The following is a 17487-nucleotide window of genomic DNA, read 5'->3' as shown; positions in this document are numbered from 1 at the left end:
GTCATTCTCTCCCAGTTTCTGCAGTTCTCATCCTCTGGATCTCAGACTGTTTTCCAGTTTCTTCACTCTGCCAAACCCCAGCCAACTTCTCTTGCAGTACATCTGTGTGGGCGTCCTCGAGTGTTTCTCTGTGTCTATTTCCCTGAATGTCTCTGTGAGTGCCCCTTTGTTTCTTGTCTCTAAGCGTCTGTATCTCTCTGAGTTTCTATTCTCTGCATCTGCAGGTCTCTCTTTTCCCAGCCCCAAGCTTGACTCTGCCTGTCTGAAGTGTCCAAGCAGAATCTTGAACACTAGGCTAAGAGCTTAGACTTTGCCTTGAAGGCAGCAGCAAGCCCTAAGTAGTTGAAACCAAGTTCACGCGGGGACTGGCATCAGATTTGCACTTTAGAAACAGCCCTGACACTGCCGTGCTGTGGACTGGAGGTCTGAAAGGGGCTAGGGCAGGGACCAGGCAGAAGAGGGATACTCCATGATTCAAGCATGGGGAGGGGATGAGGGTCTCCCAGGGCCAAAGCCAGCAGAACCCTGGGTTGAGAAGGGGCACTCAGAGGAGGAAGGAAACAATGCCAAGGCCTCTCAGGAAGCTGATTACCCAGGAGAGGTGTCAAATTTCCTCTGTTCCCGCCTTCCTCCCTTACTGCTCCCTCTCTGACGTCACATTTTCCAGTCTGGTTAGAAGGGTGAGGGTCTCCCTCCCTCACAGGAAGTGTCCTTCAGCCCCCTGTCACCTGGGCCAGACAACCCAGCCCCAGGACCCTCAGACCCTATCCCCACATCACTAGCCCTCCCTGCTCCTGACCCCCTTCTGCTCACTTCAGTCAGGGAGGGCAACAAGGGAGGAGATGGGAAGAGGGAATCATTCCAAAAATGAAGTTTTAAATGTGTGTGTTTAAGTCTTCCTGAGGAAAGGGAAAGAAAGCTCGGTGGGGTTGGGAGACAGATGGACAGAGATGGAGAGGATGTGGCAAGCAGAGATGAGAGAGACAGATGGAGAGGCGAGAATGGCAGGTCAAGGCAGTACAATGGGAGGGAAGATGGGGAGAAAACGCAGAGAGAGAGAGAGAGATGGAGACTTGAGAGAGAAGGAAGTAAGGAGAGAGAAGGGAAGGGACTGAGATTCAGCAGGAGAGACTGGGTGACAAGGCCTCACTGGATCAAGCCTGGTGCAACAGAGACCCAGAGCCAGGGACACCAACCTAGAGTAGGGAGTCATGGAGACTGACACACAGGAGAGAGACCAGCTTCAGGGGGAGGAGGCCTGGGGCATGGTGGGGAACACTAGGTTAGGGTACCCTTCAGGTCCTTGGGTTAGATAGATGGTGGAGCAGTGGCCTGGGAGCTCTTTGCTCACCCAATGCTGAAGCCAATCCCAACACCACCCATCCACCATGTACCCTGGGAAGTGGCTCTCCCCTTTCAAGCCCAGTTTCCTCATGTAACACCAACAGAAGAGTAGTGCTCACACCTCCATCCTCCTACCCTCAGAATGGTAAATGGTTAATGGTCAAGCAGGGTGAATATTGAAAAATGCCCATTATTAAGGAGGTTATTTTTAATGGTAAACACTTACCAATACAGCATAATGGGTACAACCACAGGCTCTGAAGCCAAGCTACCTGGGTTTAGGATTACCAGATTTAGGAAATAAAAATACAGGACACCTAGTTAAATTTGAAGCTCAAATAAACAAATAATTTTTTAGTATAAGTATGTCCCAACTATTGCATGTATAGATGTATATGTTATATGTATACGTGGGGGGCGGGGGTGGGGGGATGCCGAATCATTTGAAGTAAGTTACAGACATCATAACACTTCGCCCCTAAATATGTGTCCATTTCCTTATAGAGACATCTTTCATGTTATAATACCATGATCACATCTAAGAAAATGAGTAATTCTATATCTTATATTCAGTTCATACTCAAATGTTCCCCATTTGTCTCAAACTATTATAGCATGGAAAGGCATGGATTCTAGACATGAAGAGAAGTGGAAGGAAGTCTGTTTCAATTTCCCCTTTCATAAAATGAAGACTAGTACCTACCTCATAAAAGGATTAAGTGAAAACCCAGTGACACAGTTGGTGGCAGGCAATGAGCCCTCAATAAATGTTAGCTATTAGAAGTACTGTCGTCATTATTTATATCGTTGATGCTGTTACCATGATTGACACTCCTCAAGAGCAGTCCCAGAATGTCCTCCTCAAAGCCCTCGAAGGGGAGAACTCTGCCCAGTTGGGGATTCTGGGTCAGCTTCCCCCAACCATATCCTTCCTCCCCACCCCCCACGCAGTCCCCCTGCAGATTGTGACGTAGGCCGACCTGGGGTCTGGCCGGAAATCCCCCTTCCTGTTGTAGATAAGCCTGGCGCAACCCAACTGACCCCAGACCCTCCCCCCTTTCCCCCCCGCCCCATGTCGCAGAATCAAGACCCAAGACGGAGAACCTGTCCAGCAAGCCCCCCGCCCCACCCCCATCACCCCGTAAACTCCCCTCCGCACCCCGGGACTCGCGCAGCCCGCTGTTCCCCAAGCTCCTGTCCAAGTCCAAGCCATCCCCGCAACAGGATAGCCGGAGCTGTCAGGAGGTGGCGGACGGCCATCCCTGAGGGGGGTGGGGGGTGGGGGGGGGACGACGCTTGGCCCCGCCTCTGTCCCTGCAACTCGACCCAGCTGCGACCCCCAGCTCTGACGTCTCGGAAAATCACCCCCCCCCCGGCCCCGGCCCCCAGGGGAGGGGGTGCATGGTATGAAATGGGGCTGAGACCCCTGGCTGGGGACAGAGAAACCCGCCAGAGGTGAGCCATGAACTGGGGACTGGATGTCTGGGGGTCTGGACTCTTGGGTCTGAGGGAGGGAGAGGGCTGAGGTCCCTTACTCCTAGTCTGAGAAAAAATGATACTGGAGGCCAAGATTCCAGGGTCTCGGGGAAGAAGGGAACAAAAGGCCTGGACTTCTGGGTCTGAGGGAGTCTCCAGCCAGACTCCAAGGCCCCTAAGTGTCACCAGCTCACCCCTTCCCCTTTTTTCCCCTGCCCAGAACATTCACAGGGAGCATCCATGGACTTGTGGAACTGGGATGAAGCTTCACCGCAGGAAGTGCCCCCAGGGAACAGGCTTTCAGGGCTGGGTAGGCTGCTGCACTGAGTCACTGTATGGGGAGGGTGCACAGGTGGGGGTCTCTGCTGACCCCGACCCAGCCCTAACCTCCTCATTGCCTGCAGAAGGAGGTGAGCTCGGCTTCTATTTCCCTGAGCTGGCGTTCCCAGGGGACACGCTGACAGTGGAGACACGCTGGAAAGGTGGTTGTGGGCTGGGACCCCTGGGAACTGAGGAAGGTGAGAGACTGGGCTGCTGGGACTGAGGGAAGAAGGGTGTGTTCCTGGACTCCGGAGGCAAAATGGGGGGAGGGCTGCGGGCTTGAAGTCCTGAGGTTGAAAGAGGACGAGGCCAGGGTCCTGAGTTCTAGGTATGCGTGAGTAGGGGCTGGAGGTAATAACTCATTCCCTGAAGAATAAAGACTGCTGCGTGAGTGGTCGAGGGGACGTCTCTAGTCACTGCTCACACCTTCCCTAAACTCCGTTCTTATCCCTCGCAGGGCTCTCACCGCTGGACTGGGGCTCCACGTTAACGCATCCAGAAGCTACATGGGAGGCGGGTGAGTGTGTACACAGAGGCGGGGGAAGAAAGGGACTGGGGTCCTCCTCCGTAGCTGGAGGTTTAAACTACTCGATCGTTGAGGGGAACAGGGCTAGGACGGGAAACACCTGTGTCCTCGAGGTGGCATGGCCTAGATCCGGGAGCCGAGGGCCCCAGGGCTTAGAGCTTAGACTCCAAGAACCCCCGGGCCAGAGACCGGGACACCTAGGCTCCCCTCACTTGCGATCTGTTGCTCCTCACAGATCCCGCCCGTCAGGCTCTTCCGTGGTCGGGAGACTGGACAGACTTGACGTGCAACGGCTCGGACCACTGGAACGGCTTCTCCCAGGCCCCGGGCCCCGCCCCTCCCGGCCTGGGCCCCGCCCCCTTCGCCGGTTCTGCGGGGACAACGGATCAGAACTGTGCCACCTCCGGGGGAGGGACCAATTCGTGGTCTTGTGCCCAGGCGGCCCCCAGCTCCACCAACTGGGACAGTTCTATTGGTCTCGACGGCGCCACCTACTGGGGCAAGGGCCTCCGCGGGGAGCCTCACGCGGACTCTACCATTTCGTGGGTTGGACCTGCGGTCTCAGACTCTACCACCTCCTGGGTCTCGGGGCTGCATACGGACTGCACCACTTCTTCAAAGGGATACCAGGCTTCAGATCTCACCACGTCCTCTGAACCCAGCCAGCAGTCGGACCACGTAACCTTGGCTTGTTACCCCAAAAGTAACCATCGAGGTGAGGGGTCCGCAAGACCCGAATCTAATGAGGCGGGGCCTAGGCGCGTAGGGGCGGGACCCAGGGAACTGGAAGTGAGGGGGCGAGGCTGTTACCTAAGAGTCCGAGAGAGGTGGTGATGGTGAGTCCTGGGGGAGGAGAGGACTAAGACACTGGTGTCTTCCAGGGAGCAAGAGACCTAGGCTCCTGGATTAGTTGAGAGGAAAGAGGTGAGGGTCTGGATATCTGGGTCTCCAAGATGTGGCACCCAAACTCCTAAGTTTCAGAGATGGGGGCCGCGGCTGCCTGGGTCCCTGAGGCCGATGCTGGGGATCCTTATATGGAGGGATCCGGACTCGCTGGGCCCGAAGGGGATCGACTTCTGGGCCCCGAGTTGGGAAAACCGGACACGTGGACCTTCGAGGCGAGGGAGCCCGGACATATGGGTCATCGAAGCGACTTGGTCCGGGGCTAGGAAGCCTGAGTGTTCACCTGCCTGCACTCCGCAGGTCCCATTCAGCTGTGGCAGTTCCTCCTGGAGCTGCTCCGAGACGGGGAGCGTAGCAACTGCATCCGCTGGACGGGCAACAGCCGCGAGTTCCAGCTGTGTGACCCCAGAGAGGTGGGGCAGCTTCCCAGACCGGCCAAGTCCCGCCCCAGTCTCGCCCCAGTCTCCTTCAGTTCAATTTAGCCGAGGCAGTTTGCCTAGCACTTGACCTCCCCCACCCCACCCCAGCTCGTACTCATCTCTACCCCCGCAGGAGTTAAAGGGACTAACTCTTGCCCAAAACGTACCCGAAACCGCGCCCCCCGCCCCGCGCGTCTGTTGCCTAGCCAGGCTCCCTCCTGACTCTCAGACTAAGCCCAGCCTCCGTCCTAGGTGGCGCGGCTCTGGGGTGAGCGCAAGAGGAAGCCCGGCATGAACTACGAGAAGCTGAGCCGAGGCCTGCGCTACTACTACCGCCGCGACATCGTGCGCAAGAGCGGTGGGCGCAAGTACACGTACCGTTTCGGGGGCCGCGTACCCGGCCTGGCCCATACCGACTGCGCGGGAGGTGGACCGGGAGGAGCGACCCAATAAAAATACCCCGTCAAATTAGTCGTGTGTGCTGCCTGCGTCCTTCCCACTGACACTGACTAAACCCACTAAGGACCCTAAGTGTGCACCACCACACTCACATCCCACCCCCACCCCCGGCCTGTGTGATCTTAAGATGCGCGGTGACTAAAACACACCCAGACTCTTAGGGGACCTACTTGTGTGTTCACTGTGTGATGGGATATTCAAAGGAATCAACTCAGTCCCTTTAGGGCCTACTGTGTGCCTGCCCGTGCTGGGACTTGTAAAGGAATCGGACCCAATCAATAACGTTTGAGTTTACCTGCTGTGTCCCTTCTGAAGAGAAGACTCAAAACTCCAAAAGAGGACTTATGTGTGTTCTTCCAGTGCTTGGGACCATTAAGTAATTAGACTTAGTGCTAGATCCCCCAAACCACCTACTGTCTCACCACTCCAAGTTGAGGGTGGTTGAACTTGGATCTAGATCCCAAGGAGAGCCTACCCCATTCTGGGAACCACTGAGTCCCTAAAGAGTGGTCCTCCTATGGACTGACAAAATGACAATTTTAAATATTTGGTCTGAGAAGGACTCACCAGGAAGGTGACATTGAAGCAAAGACCTGAAGGAAGTGAGGAAGGGAGCCAGCTTCACAAAAAGCATTCCAGGCCAAGGGGAGAGCAAATACGAAAGGCCCTTAGAGGGAAGCCAGACTGCGTGTTTAAACAGGAAGAGGCCAGTATGGCTGGAGCAGTGGGAATAAAGAGAAAAGGATAAGAAATGAGGGTATAAGAGGGACCAAACTGTGTAGGTCATTTATAAGGACTTTGGCTTTTGAAAGAGTCAGACAAGACCCAATGGGAGGGTTCTAAGCCAAAGGGAAGTGATGACTGAGGTATTAACGGGGTCTCTCTGGCTGAGTGGGTGACTGCGGAGGGCAGTGGGGAAACCAGGAGGCTAAGGTGTGGGCTGCTTCTATAGCCTAGGCTGGCTGTGCCTGTGGCTTGAACCAGATGTCGAAGATTCTGGATATATTGCTTCAGGCAAAGACAAGATTTCTTGATCAGCTAGCTGTGAGGTATGAGAGAAAGAGTCAAGGATACCTCTGTGACTAGAATAGATGTGTCACTTTCCAAGATGGGACTAATTTCTGCCAGACCCAAGCTTTTATGTTCTTAACCCCTCCTCTCTGCGATACAGGACTTTGGTTTGAGCCTTCAGGCACCCAAATCTGTGTGAATTTGTGCCTTCTGGAGTTTGGGGAAAGATAGTAAGGAACAGGGAGGTGGGAGTCTGGATATTCCTCACAATATGACAAATGACCCTGGGAGAAAGACTGGTTCGATTTCAAACCCCTAACAATTGATCCCGTAGTAATCATGAAGAGGGTAGGGACTCATGTTTTGTTCAGTGATGCATCCCCGACCCTTATCGAAGTACCTGGCACTGGGTAAGCGTTAAACAAGCAATACCTGCATGAATAAGGATACTTCCGCTGGGATACTTTTCCCTCGGCCCACTCTACAGATAGTCCCAGGACTCGAAACTCCTTTCCCTAGGTAAAAACAAGACATGAGAAACTGTAACCAGGCATCTCAAGCCCCAGGTCGAAAAGCGCACGCTAGCTCACGATTGGGCCGGAAGTGATGATCAACAGGCATTCAGCCCAATAGGATTTCGGAGTTCTCCCGGATGGGCGTGGCCTTAATGGCTCCAGAGACTGCTTTTCCGTGGGCGTTCTAGCCTCGCGGAAAACTCTCACACACGCTGACTCGCTCCGCTTCCGGCCGGCCTCAATTCCGCTTCCGGTCCGACTCTGGCGTCTTTGCTGAGGGTCACATTGAGCTGCAAGGTGCTTCGGGGGTGTCTTTAGGTGAGTGTCCAGGGCTTGGGAAGCTGGGACCCTATCCTGGGGAACTGAGGAACCGGACCCTCGTTTCCCCGAGGACGAAGTGAGTTTCCGGCCCGCGGCGTCTGGCCCCCCCCCTGGTCCCTAGGGTCCTGTTCTGTTAGTATTCGTAGCTAACGATTATTTCGGTCTTCCTTAATTAATGCCAGGTAACGTTTCATGCGACTTTATTAATTCATTTAATCTTCACTCCAGCCCTATGAGGAAAGGCCCGTAATTATCCCTTTTTGACAGTGAAGCAACTGAGGATAAGCGATATTAAGCTACTTAGCCGGCGACCGGCGTTTGGATTCCGTAGTTAGGACTGTAGTGCCCTCAATCAGCAGGCCGTAGGCAGGCGTGGCTCCCGTGGCTTGCCCGGGCCGCGGCCTGGCCTTGCACCCAGGTTTCTGGTTCCTCCTCCCTCTTGAATGTTAGAGGGCCTAAGAGTCATTCCTGAACCACTCTTTCTCCCAGGTCTCCCCCCAAAACAACACTTCAGAACAACTCTTCTTCTGTGTCCCAGCGCTGGTATTCTACGTCTCCTCCCCATGCTCCTCTACCCTTTCCCCCCAAAGATTCTACTGGGGTGCCCCAGATCTCCACCACTACCTTGGGTCCCTTGAATTTACATGGGCCTTTGTAACCCCATTACTCTTTGAATTCTCTGGAATAGAAGCAGTTTCACATTCCATGAAGAAAACTGTGTGTCACCTCATAAGAGATACAGCAGAGCTTTTTGATTCTCAGTCTGCAAAGTCCATAGAATGCAAGGTGTACTAGTACTTGAAGGGGGGAAAATTACATATGTATTTTTCCTAACCTTTTTAAAAATTTCTTTCTTTTTAACTGTTTGTTTATTTTTGAGAGAAGCAAGCGGGGAGGGGCAGAGAGGGAGACAGAGAGTCCCAAGCAGGCTCCTCGAGTGTCAGCACAGAGTCTGACGCGGGGTTCCAACTCACCAACTATGAGATACAAACTGAGCTGAAATCAAGAGCTGGAGGCTTAACAGACTGAGCCATCCAGGCACCCCTTTATTCTTCTTAATCTCTAATTTAAATGTAGCATTTCCTTTTAAGAATGGAGGCATCAATCTTGGTAATATTAGCATCATCTGTCGCTTTGTCAGCAATCAAAATCACAGGTCATCTTATATCACATTATGGTTGCGGATGTCACAGAATACATCTTCACTCGTGACTACTTCAGAATTGTGGTAGTTAATAAATCCTCTGCTACATACAACTGGTTTTCTTTATGGTCCTATGCAATCTTTTAATGCATTAAAAAATATTCTGAGAAAGGGTTCATTAGATCCCTGAGGAGTTCATGGTACCAAGGAGATTAAGAACCTCTACAGTGTAGATCTGTCAGTGATGGAGTGTGGCTCCTCCACTTCTATGACCTTGGGAAGTCACTTGGACACCCTGTCCCTTGTCTGTGAAACAGTGATAGTAATAAGTAATAGTTCCTACCTTTTAGAGTGGCTGCAGGAGTAAAGTGTGTAGAACAGTGCTTGGCCTATACTGAGTACTCAGTGAATGTTAGCCAGTGTTATTTTGGGACGAATAAGGCCCGATTTTGCTAAGGAGTCCCATCCCCCCGCCCTGCCAAGCCCTGCTGTGACTTCCACACTTAGATGTGTGGATTTGCCCCATGCTTTACCTCTGTTTGTATATGCTGAGAGGTAGAAGGTGGTGGCTGATTCACACCTAACCTACCCCATTATTCTGTGTCTGAGTGGGCTGACCTCCCCATGCCCAGGTCCCTTAGAATTTTTGCCAACCTCCACTGCCTATGCCTCCAGGACTCAACACCATGGCAGAAGACATCAAGACCAAAATCAAGAACTACCAGACTGCCCCTTTTGACAGCCGCTTCCCCAACCAGAACCAGACCAGGAACTGCTGGCAGAACTACCTGGGTAAGCAGGGCGTAGATGTGGGAGGGGATGCAGACCTTTTCCTGGTCCCTCACCTCGTGTCACTTATCTGTTGTCTCCTACTGGATCTGTACATTCCAGGCCTCTTTTTTTGTTGTTGTGGGCATCCCACCTTGCAGGGCCCATGCCCCTCATCACAGCTGTGTTCAAGTTCCAGGATCTAGGTCAGGATCACAAACTTTGGTTCCTATAATGATTTTTTTTTTTTTTTTGAAGACTATTTGTGTGTATATGTGACAGATGTAACATACATAAAGGAAATATGTAAAGCATAATGTACACCTAAATGAATAATACTAAAGTGATTCCCCTGCGTAACTATAACCTGGATAAAAAATTAGATACTGGCCAGCATTCTGAGCTTCCCTGCCTACTGCATGCCTTGCCTTGAATACAGCATCCTACTCTGCCCATTAGAGATGTAACTTTGCCGACTTAAGGCAGTCACATTTTGGTTTTATCACTGCTTTTAGGTTTGCCTCTTGATGAACTTTATAGACATTATACATAGTCTCGGTTTTTTAATTTCTTCATTTGTCAGTTTTGAAGATTCATCCATGCTATAATGTATGGTTTGGTCATTTTCATAGTGTATAATTTTCCATAATTTATTTCTGGACCCTTGCATGGTTTCCAGTTGGGGGCTTTTATGAATGATGATGCTATGAATGTTCTGTGTAATTTGATGTGCATATGAATGCTTTTGTTATGTAGAGAATGTGCCCAGGAGTAGAATACTTGGAGTATTTTTCTTTTTTTTAATTAATTTTCTACTTTTATTTTATTTATTTATTTTAAAGATTTTATTTTTTTTTTTTCTTTTTATTTTTTTTTTTTCCCCCAATGTTTTTATTTTTATTTTTGGGACAGAGAGAGACAGAGCATGAACGGGGGAGGGGCAGAGAGAGAGGGAGACACAGAATGGGAAACAGGCTCCAGGCTCTGAGCCATCAGCCCAGAGCCCGACGCGGGGCTCGAACTCACGGACCGCGAGATCGTGACCTGGCTGAAGTCGGACGCTCAACCGACTGCGCCACCCAGGCGCCCCAAAAGATTTTATTTTTAAGTAATCTTTGCACCCACTGTGGGACTCAAACTCACAGCTTCGAGATAAAGAGTTGCATGCTCTACCGACAGAGCCAGCCAGGCACCCCTAATTGCCTACTTTTAAAGGTGTTTTTATTTTTAGTTTATTTATTTATTTTGAGAGAGAGAGCCCCAACAGGGGAGGGCCAAGAGAGAGGATCCCAGGCAGCCTCCCCACAGTTCAGCACAGATCCTGGTGGGATCTGTGGGATCCCACCTGGTGGGATCTGTGGGAGAAAGGGGAGACTCAGACTCACAAACCATGAGATCAGGACCTGAGCTGAAACCTATAGTCGAATGAATGAGCCACCCAGGCACCCCTAATTTCCTACTTTTAAAAACAAGATCATCCCCTTCCCGTCTTAGGATGCCAGCATCTTAGCATCAAGATCATCTTCCCTTTCCCTTGCCCTGGTTTTGGACTTCCATAGTCCCTGCACATGTCCCTCATGTTACCTCCTCATTCCTGACCCCAGAATTTTCAGGTCAAACAGTAGTTCTCTAGGGGCCACGAGATCAATTTGGTGAGGCATGTCTAGCCTTTTTCAGCACATTTGTAGGAATGTACATTCTTTGTCAAACGTGTGTGTGTGTGTGTGTGCATAACTGCTGTGAAGTGAAAAATATTTCTCTGAGTTTTGATCAAAAATGTGTTCCAGGGGCAACTGGGTGGCTCAGTTGGTTAAGTGTTGGGCTCTTGATTTTGGCGCAGGTCATGATCACACAGTTTGTGAGTTGGAGCCCTGAGTTGGGCTCTTCACTGACCTCGCAGAGCCTGCTTGGGATTCTCTGTCTCTCTGTCTCTCTCTCCGCATGCTCCCCCTCCCCCGCTTGTTCTCTCTCTCTCTCTCTCTCTCTCTTTCTCTCTCTCTCTCTCTCTCAAAAATAAACATTTTTTAAAAAATGTGTTCCAGTCCTTGGTCTGGGCTGAACCTGAGCCCCTTTCTTCACAGACTTCCACCGCTGTGAGAAGGCGATGACTGCTAAAGGGGGTGATGTCTCCGTGTGTGAATGGTACCGGCGTGTGTACAAGTCCCTCTGCCCCATATCCTGGGTATGTACTGCCTGCTGGGGCCCTTGGAACGCTGGATGGGGTCTTAGCAGAAGGGAGTGTAGTAACTCGGTGGGGGCTCATCTGTGAGAGGCAGAGGAAGCACAGGGCATCGCACTGTCCATGGGACTTGACCTTTACTTTGTGGAATTGCCCTCCTTCTCTCTTTTTAATGATACTCTCAGCCAGTCAGGACTCTCAGCTGGGGCAGCTGGGGCCGTCTCCATGCTACATCCATCTTGCTCATGGAGCCCACAAATATGCGTATGGCCAGCTCCCTGTCCCTGTGGGGCTCGCCATCTTGTGCAGTTCTGTGCCTTTTATTATGAACACATTCAAATTATACGTAAAAGTAGAGAGAATAATTCAGTGACCTTCCACTTATACCCACTCCCCAAATTGAGTATTTTCAAGATTTTTCCACATTCCCTTCTTCTGTCCCCTTTTCTTTGCTGCAGTATTCTGAAGGAAATCTCAAACATGTCTTTTTACCCCTACCTACTTCGTGTGCTTCTCTAGAAGATGCGGACACAGTAAGGCAATCTGGCTAGCCCTGATTGACCAGACCTTTTGTCACTATTTAATACTCTGTCACACACTTTAAATAAAGAATTTATCTTTAGGGGCCCAAGTCCTTCTGATTGAGCCCCCCGCCTCCCAAATATTTATGTTTAACATTGTACTATTTCCTCAAATCAAAGATCCTCTTGACTGCAAGAAACATTGAGAAATCTTTTTTTAAAATGCCAGAAAGGAATGCAATTAATGCTAATTTCAGAGATGTTAAAATGCAAAAACCTTGTGTTTTTGCACAATATGTGCAAAATATGGTAGTATTACAAAAGTCATAGTGCTTATTTAAAAAAAAAAAAAAAAGCCAACTGTGAGCAGTACAGTAAAACAAAAAGTAGAAGCTGTCTTGTGCTCCCCAGTGCTCCTTCCCTGAGGTAACTAGTGTTAACTCATTCCCTTTTTCCTGTGGAGCCTCTGTATGGATGAGTCACACGACGTAGTCTTCGAATTGCTTTGACTTCTCAGTGTGTCTTGAAGCCTTTTTTTATAATCATACAGATCTGCCGTTTTAGGTTTTAGTAACTTTCAAATGCTTTTATTTAACTGATTCCCTTTTGATGGAGCTTATGTTCTAATTTTTCAGTATATATGAAGCATCCTTGATGTACGCCTTTGGGGCTTATTTCTTGAGAACAGATTGCCTTAATGCAGTCTTCCTCAGCTTGCTTGGCTCTCCTCCCACCTCTCTGGCCGCAGTGTCTCATATGTCTTTGAGTGCCCTCTGCCCTTCCAGGATTTCTCCTTGTCGCTGGGTGATCTTGGGTAGCATGATGTTGTGAATTCATAACATCCCTCCTCCAGCCTCAGAGCCTCCATTGGGTGCATGCTGGACAGAGGCCTGGGAAGCATGCTTCCGGTCCCGGTGCTGCCCTACGCCCCAGTCTCCAGGACCTGGGCCTGCCCTTACCTTGGGAGCAGCAGATTGTGTGGTTCCTACCCTCAGGTGCCTGCTGTGTCTGCCCTGTTAGGGCTGAATATAAAGGTATTCTGCCAAGTCCCTTTTAAACCTGGCTGCCCTGGCTTCTTTATTTTAAAAACTTGGTGAAGTAAAAACAAGTGTTTTGTTATTGCTGTTGTTGTTGTTAAAATTTTTTTTCATGTTTATTCCTTTTTGAGACAGACAGAGCATGAGCCAGGGCGGGTCAGAGAGAGAGGGAGACCCAGAATCTGAAGTAGCCTCCAGGTTACAAGCTCTCAGCACAGAGCCCGACGAGGGGCTCAAACTCATGACCTGTGAGATCATGACCTGAGCTGAAGTCAGACACTTAACCGACTGAGCCACCCAGGCACCCCTGTTTTGTTTTTTATGAAAAATATAACCACTTCACAAAAACTTAAAAAATAGAGAAAGGGCAGAAAATGTTCCCCATCTTCCTGACCTCCCTAATAATACTGTCGCATTTCCAGGTGTTTCCTGTGTATTATTTTCAATTAGTCTCTAATCCCAGTATGTGTATTTTGGAAGGGCATTTATTTTTTTTTATTTTTATTTTTTTTAATTTTTTTTTTTTTTCAACGTTTATTTATTTTTGGGACAGAGAGAGACAGAGCATGAACGGGGGAGGGGCAGAGAGAGAGGGAGACACAGAAGCGGAAACAGGCTCCAGGCTCTGAGCCATCAGCCCAGAGCCCGACGCGGGGCTCGAACTCACGGACCGCGAGATGGTGACCTGGCTGAAGTCGGACGCTTAACCGACTGCGCCACCCAGGCGCCCCTGGAAGGGCATTTAAAACATTTTTTTCCAACCATGTTTTATTTTCCAGGTTAAAAAATCTTGAGTTTCTCTATGAAAAAATAGCACTGACTTTTGTGGAATCTTCAAAACAGGAGATTTATGCAATGTAGAAAGTGAAAGCCCCCTAGCCATCCCCTTCTGATCCTAAAGTTAACTTTCCTTAGTCATTTGGCACAAATCTTTTACTTCCCTTTCTGTGTGCTAATGTGTGTATGTGTAGATACGTGGTTATGTACTTTTTAATACTAATATGGGTCATACTCCTGACACTGTTTTGTGCTTTGCTTTTTTTACTTAACATGCATTGTGTACCTACTTCCATGTCAGTACAATCTGCTCACTTATTGGGCAGCCATCATCTTAATAGTTATAAAATATTTCCTTCCCTTTTAGCTGGATTCACATCTTTTCACTATTTTATTTATTTATTTATTTTATTTATTTTTTTAATATATGAAATTTATTGTCAAATTGGTTTCCATACGACACCCAGTGCTCATCCCAAAAGGTGCCCTCCTCAATACCCATCACCCACCCTCCCCTCCCTCCCACCCCCCATCAACCCTCAGTTTGTTCTCAGTTTTTAACAGTCTCTTATGCTTTGGCTCTCTCCCACTCTAACCTCTTTTTTTTTTTTTTTTTTTTTCCTTTTTTCCTCCCCCTCCCCCATGGGTTCCTGTTAAGTTTCTCAGGATCCACATAAGTCTTTTCACTATTTGAAATGATACTTCAGTGTACATTTCCATTCCGGGAAATGTTTTCTCCTCTATTTGAATGGTTCCCTTAGTTTCCTTTCCATGAAGTGGGATTATTGGGCAAAGTGAAATTTCCAAGTTATCAGACCAACTTGATCCTTTAAAAAGAGATGGAGAGGAGGGTAAGGGGCATTAAGGAATCTACTCCTGAAATCATTGTTTCATATGCTAACTAATTTGGATGTAAATTTTTAAAAAATATAATAAAATTAAAAAAAAAAAAAAGGGAGATGGAGAGGGGCGCCTGGATGACTCAGTTGGTTAAGCATTCAACTTTGACTCAAGTCATGATCTATGGTTCCTGGGCTCGAGCCCTGCATCGGGCTCTGTGCTGACAGTGCAGAGCCTGGAGCCTGCTTCGGAATCTGTGTCTCCCTCTCTCTCTCTGCCCCTTGCCCACTTGAGCTCTATCTCTGTCTCTCAAAAATAAACATTTTTTAAAAAGAGAGAGATGGAGAGAGGGTCAATCCCAGCGACTGAGAAGTTCACTCATAGAGTACTGTGGACTGTGGACAGTACAAGTCCAGTATGAGGGAATCCAGGTGAGCGTTAACCTGAAAAGATGTCCATCTCCACTCAAGTCATCAGGAAAACACAGCTTAAAACAACAGAGAGAAGCTTGTTTTTACCTCGCATTCTGGTGCAAGAATTATAAAGATGGACAGTGCTAAATGTTAGTTGTCCTATAAATTGGTACAATCTCTTTTGAGGTCAGTTTGGCAGGATCTTTCAAAATGGAAAAAAACATACACGTGGCAGTTTTACATCTAGACCTACAAAGATGCTCCTGTGTGAGGATCTTCATTGCAGAGTTTGTAATTCAGAAACAACCCGAGCTAGATAAATGTTGGTACATTTATCTTGATCTTTGTGACAGAAAACAGAAAGAGCTCTAAGACTTGTGGGAAAAGCAAGTTGCAGGACAATATGTAGTGTGGCCCAATTTGTATGTTTTTTTGTAAAGTACAGAGTATTCATGATACATGGTGTGTAAGTATGTAAATAAAATACACATCACTTAACTATGAGCCAGCTCATTTGTAAGCACTTGATATCCTCTAAGGGCAAACATGCTGAAAAACAGGATGAGATGGATACTGTTATCGCTATCCTCATTTTTTTTTAATGTTTTATTTATTTTTTGGAGACAGCGCGAGCAGGGGAGGGGCAGAGAGAGGGAGACACAGAATCCGAAGCAGGCTCCAGGCTCCTTGCTGTCAGCACAGAGCCCGGTGCAGGGCTCGAACCCACAAACCATGAGATCATGACCTGAGCTGAAGTCAGACCTTAGCCGACTGAGCCACCCAGGTGCCCCTCACTGTCCTCATTTTATACAGTTAAAAACTGAGGCCCTGAGGGGTGCCTGGGTGGCTCAGTCTGTCGCACATCCAGGTCTTGATTTTGGCTCAGGTCATGATCTCATGGTTTCGTGAGTTCAAACCCAGTGTCCAGTTCTGTGCTGGGCGTGGAGCCTGCTTAAGATTCTTTCTCTCTCCCTCTGCCTCCCTCCCCACCTTGTGTGTTCTCTCTCTCTTTCTCAAAATAAAAATTTTAAATAAAAAAAAAAAAAATCAGGCCCTGAAAGATTAAGTAATTTGCCCGAGGTGTCACAGCTAGGAATTCAGATTCAGTCTTCCTTATTATCCGTGCTTTGGTCCACTGCCTCTAATACATGGCATATATATGTGAGTGTGAGGGTGTGTGTATATCAGTGGTTGTGCTTCTGACTGCCTGTAGGAGGGTCCACAGGTTGCAGATTGTTTCTTCTAGGGAGTGTTAATAGTTTGATACGGGCCTTTCTGTTATTTTTTATATGCCTATATGCGTACATCTGTGATCAGCAGGATCACACTCTGTATTCAGTTTTGCACCTTTTTGCACTTGGGAGATCCACTCGTGCCAGGGCATAGATGAGCCTCTTTTTTGTCTCGCAGCTGCCTAGTGTTCTTTCCTGTATTCTGACAACCATCACTGAGTGTTAACTCTGGGGTTCCTGAAATACGGCACAGCCGTACTCTTGAACCTCTTTACAGTCACACATCTCCCCAGGGACAGCCCTGCAGTGAATGTGGGATTTTTCTGCGTGTTACTCGCCCCCCTCCAACCCTCACTCCTGAAATAGTGGCAGTACTGGGCTTACTTGTTGATGACTGAGCAGGTGAGCAAAGTGAGGAAGACCAAGGTCACTCATCTGGTTTCCCCACAGGGGAAGGGAGTAACATTGGCTGTGTTTCCACAGGTGGCAGCCTGGGACGACCGCAGGGCGGAAGGCACGTTTCCTGGGAAGATCTGAACTGGCTCCACCCACCTATCCTCCGTACTCCGTCCTTCTCCTAGGGCAGTGAAGGGGGACCTGGGTACATGGTGATCCCCACCCTGGGATCCTGAAGCATGGCTTAACTAATAATAAATACTCATTGGAAAAGTGTAAGACTGTGTATGTGTGAAAGAGCTGGATGATCGGGCAAGAAGCTGGGGTAGAATTAGTACCTTGACCAGTAAGAGGGGCTTCAGGGTGATTGTTTTTTTTCTGTTTTGTTTTGTTTTGTTTTTTATGTTATGTTATTAAACTGACTGCCTTCTCTATAGCAGACAGTAGAGTGAGTTGATTATACAAAATAGCCTCGAGCCCCTATACATGCTAAAATTTATCTGATTATTCCTTTATTATCTATATAATTACAAGAAACTTTTTTTATGTAATTTTTGAACCATGTGAAAACAGTATAATAAAAACTTGTGTGTACCCATCACCTAGTTTTAACAGTTATCGACAGAATACCAATCAGTTTCATCTCTAATTATTCCCCTCCCCCCTAGGTGATTTTAAAGCAAATCCTGGGGATTTATCCAGAGATAAGTAGGTATATGTATCTCATAGAGATGCAGATTTATTTTACACATGATTACACTGCCATGAATTACATATAAGATGTTAACGGTACACTTTTAATATCGTCTGATCGGTTTTCTTCACAGTGTGGAATTTCTCCCTCTGTTTTGGTCCTCCTTTTTCATGTTGATCGTGGTGATGATT

General features: G+C 48.4%; 2 protein-coding genes across 5 annotated transcripts; both read left to right on the top strand.

Moving 5' to 3' along the window:
* Positions 1-2386: 2386 nt before the first annotated feature.
* On the top strand, positions 2387-5460 carry ETV2 (ETS variant transcription factor 2). Of its 2 annotated transcripts, none has more exons than XM_045441200.1 (7): positions 2387-2799; positions 3041-3130; positions 3201-3338; positions 3599-3658; positions 3903-4382; positions 4871-4983; positions 5242-5460. In XM_045441200.1, exons 2-7 carry the CDS (start codon positions 3061-3063, stop codon positions 5440-5442), a joined length of 1062 nt encoding a protein of 353 aa, XP_045297156.1. In that variant the 5' UTR covers positions 2387-2799; positions 3041-3060; the 3' UTR covers positions 5443-5460. The 2 variants fall into 2 exon arrangements, with proteins under 2 accessions (XP_045297156.1, XP_045297157.1); XM_045441201.1 differs by having other exon boundaries at positions 2388-2799; positions 3225-3338.
* A 1700-nt stretch (positions 5461-7160) lies between these two features.
* Positions 7161-16881, top strand: LOC123578297 (cytochrome c oxidase subunit 6B1). 3 transcript variants are annotated; one of them, XM_045441254.1, is made up of 4 exons: positions 7161-7292; positions 9115-9231; positions 11289-11389; positions 16690-16881. In XM_045441254.1, the coding sequence occupies exons 2-4, from the start codon at positions 9126-9128 to the stop codon at positions 16741-16743; spliced, it is 261 nt and encodes an 86-aa protein (XP_045297210.1). In that variant the 5' UTR covers positions 7161-7292; positions 9115-9125; the 3' UTR covers positions 16744-16881. The 3 variants fall into 3 exon arrangements, with proteins under 3 accessions (XP_045297210.1, XP_045297211.1, XP_045297208.1); XM_045441255.1 differs by having other exon boundaries at positions 7245-7371; XM_045441252.1 differs by lacking the exon at positions 7161-7292 and having other exon boundaries at positions 9092-9231.
* Positions 16882-17487: the final 606 nt, after the last annotated feature.

Source organism: Leopardus geoffroyi, chromosome E2 (assembly GCF_018350155.1).
Source record: "Leopardus geoffroyi isolate Oge1 chromosome E2, O.geoffroyi_Oge1_pat1.0, whole genome shotgun sequence".
NCBI classification, from domain to species: Eukaryota; Metazoa; Chordata; class Mammalia; order Carnivora; family Felidae; genus Leopardus; species Leopardus geoffroyi.
Note: the sequence above shows the minus strand (reverse complement) of the source record. Positions and strands in the feature narration are given on the sequence as shown.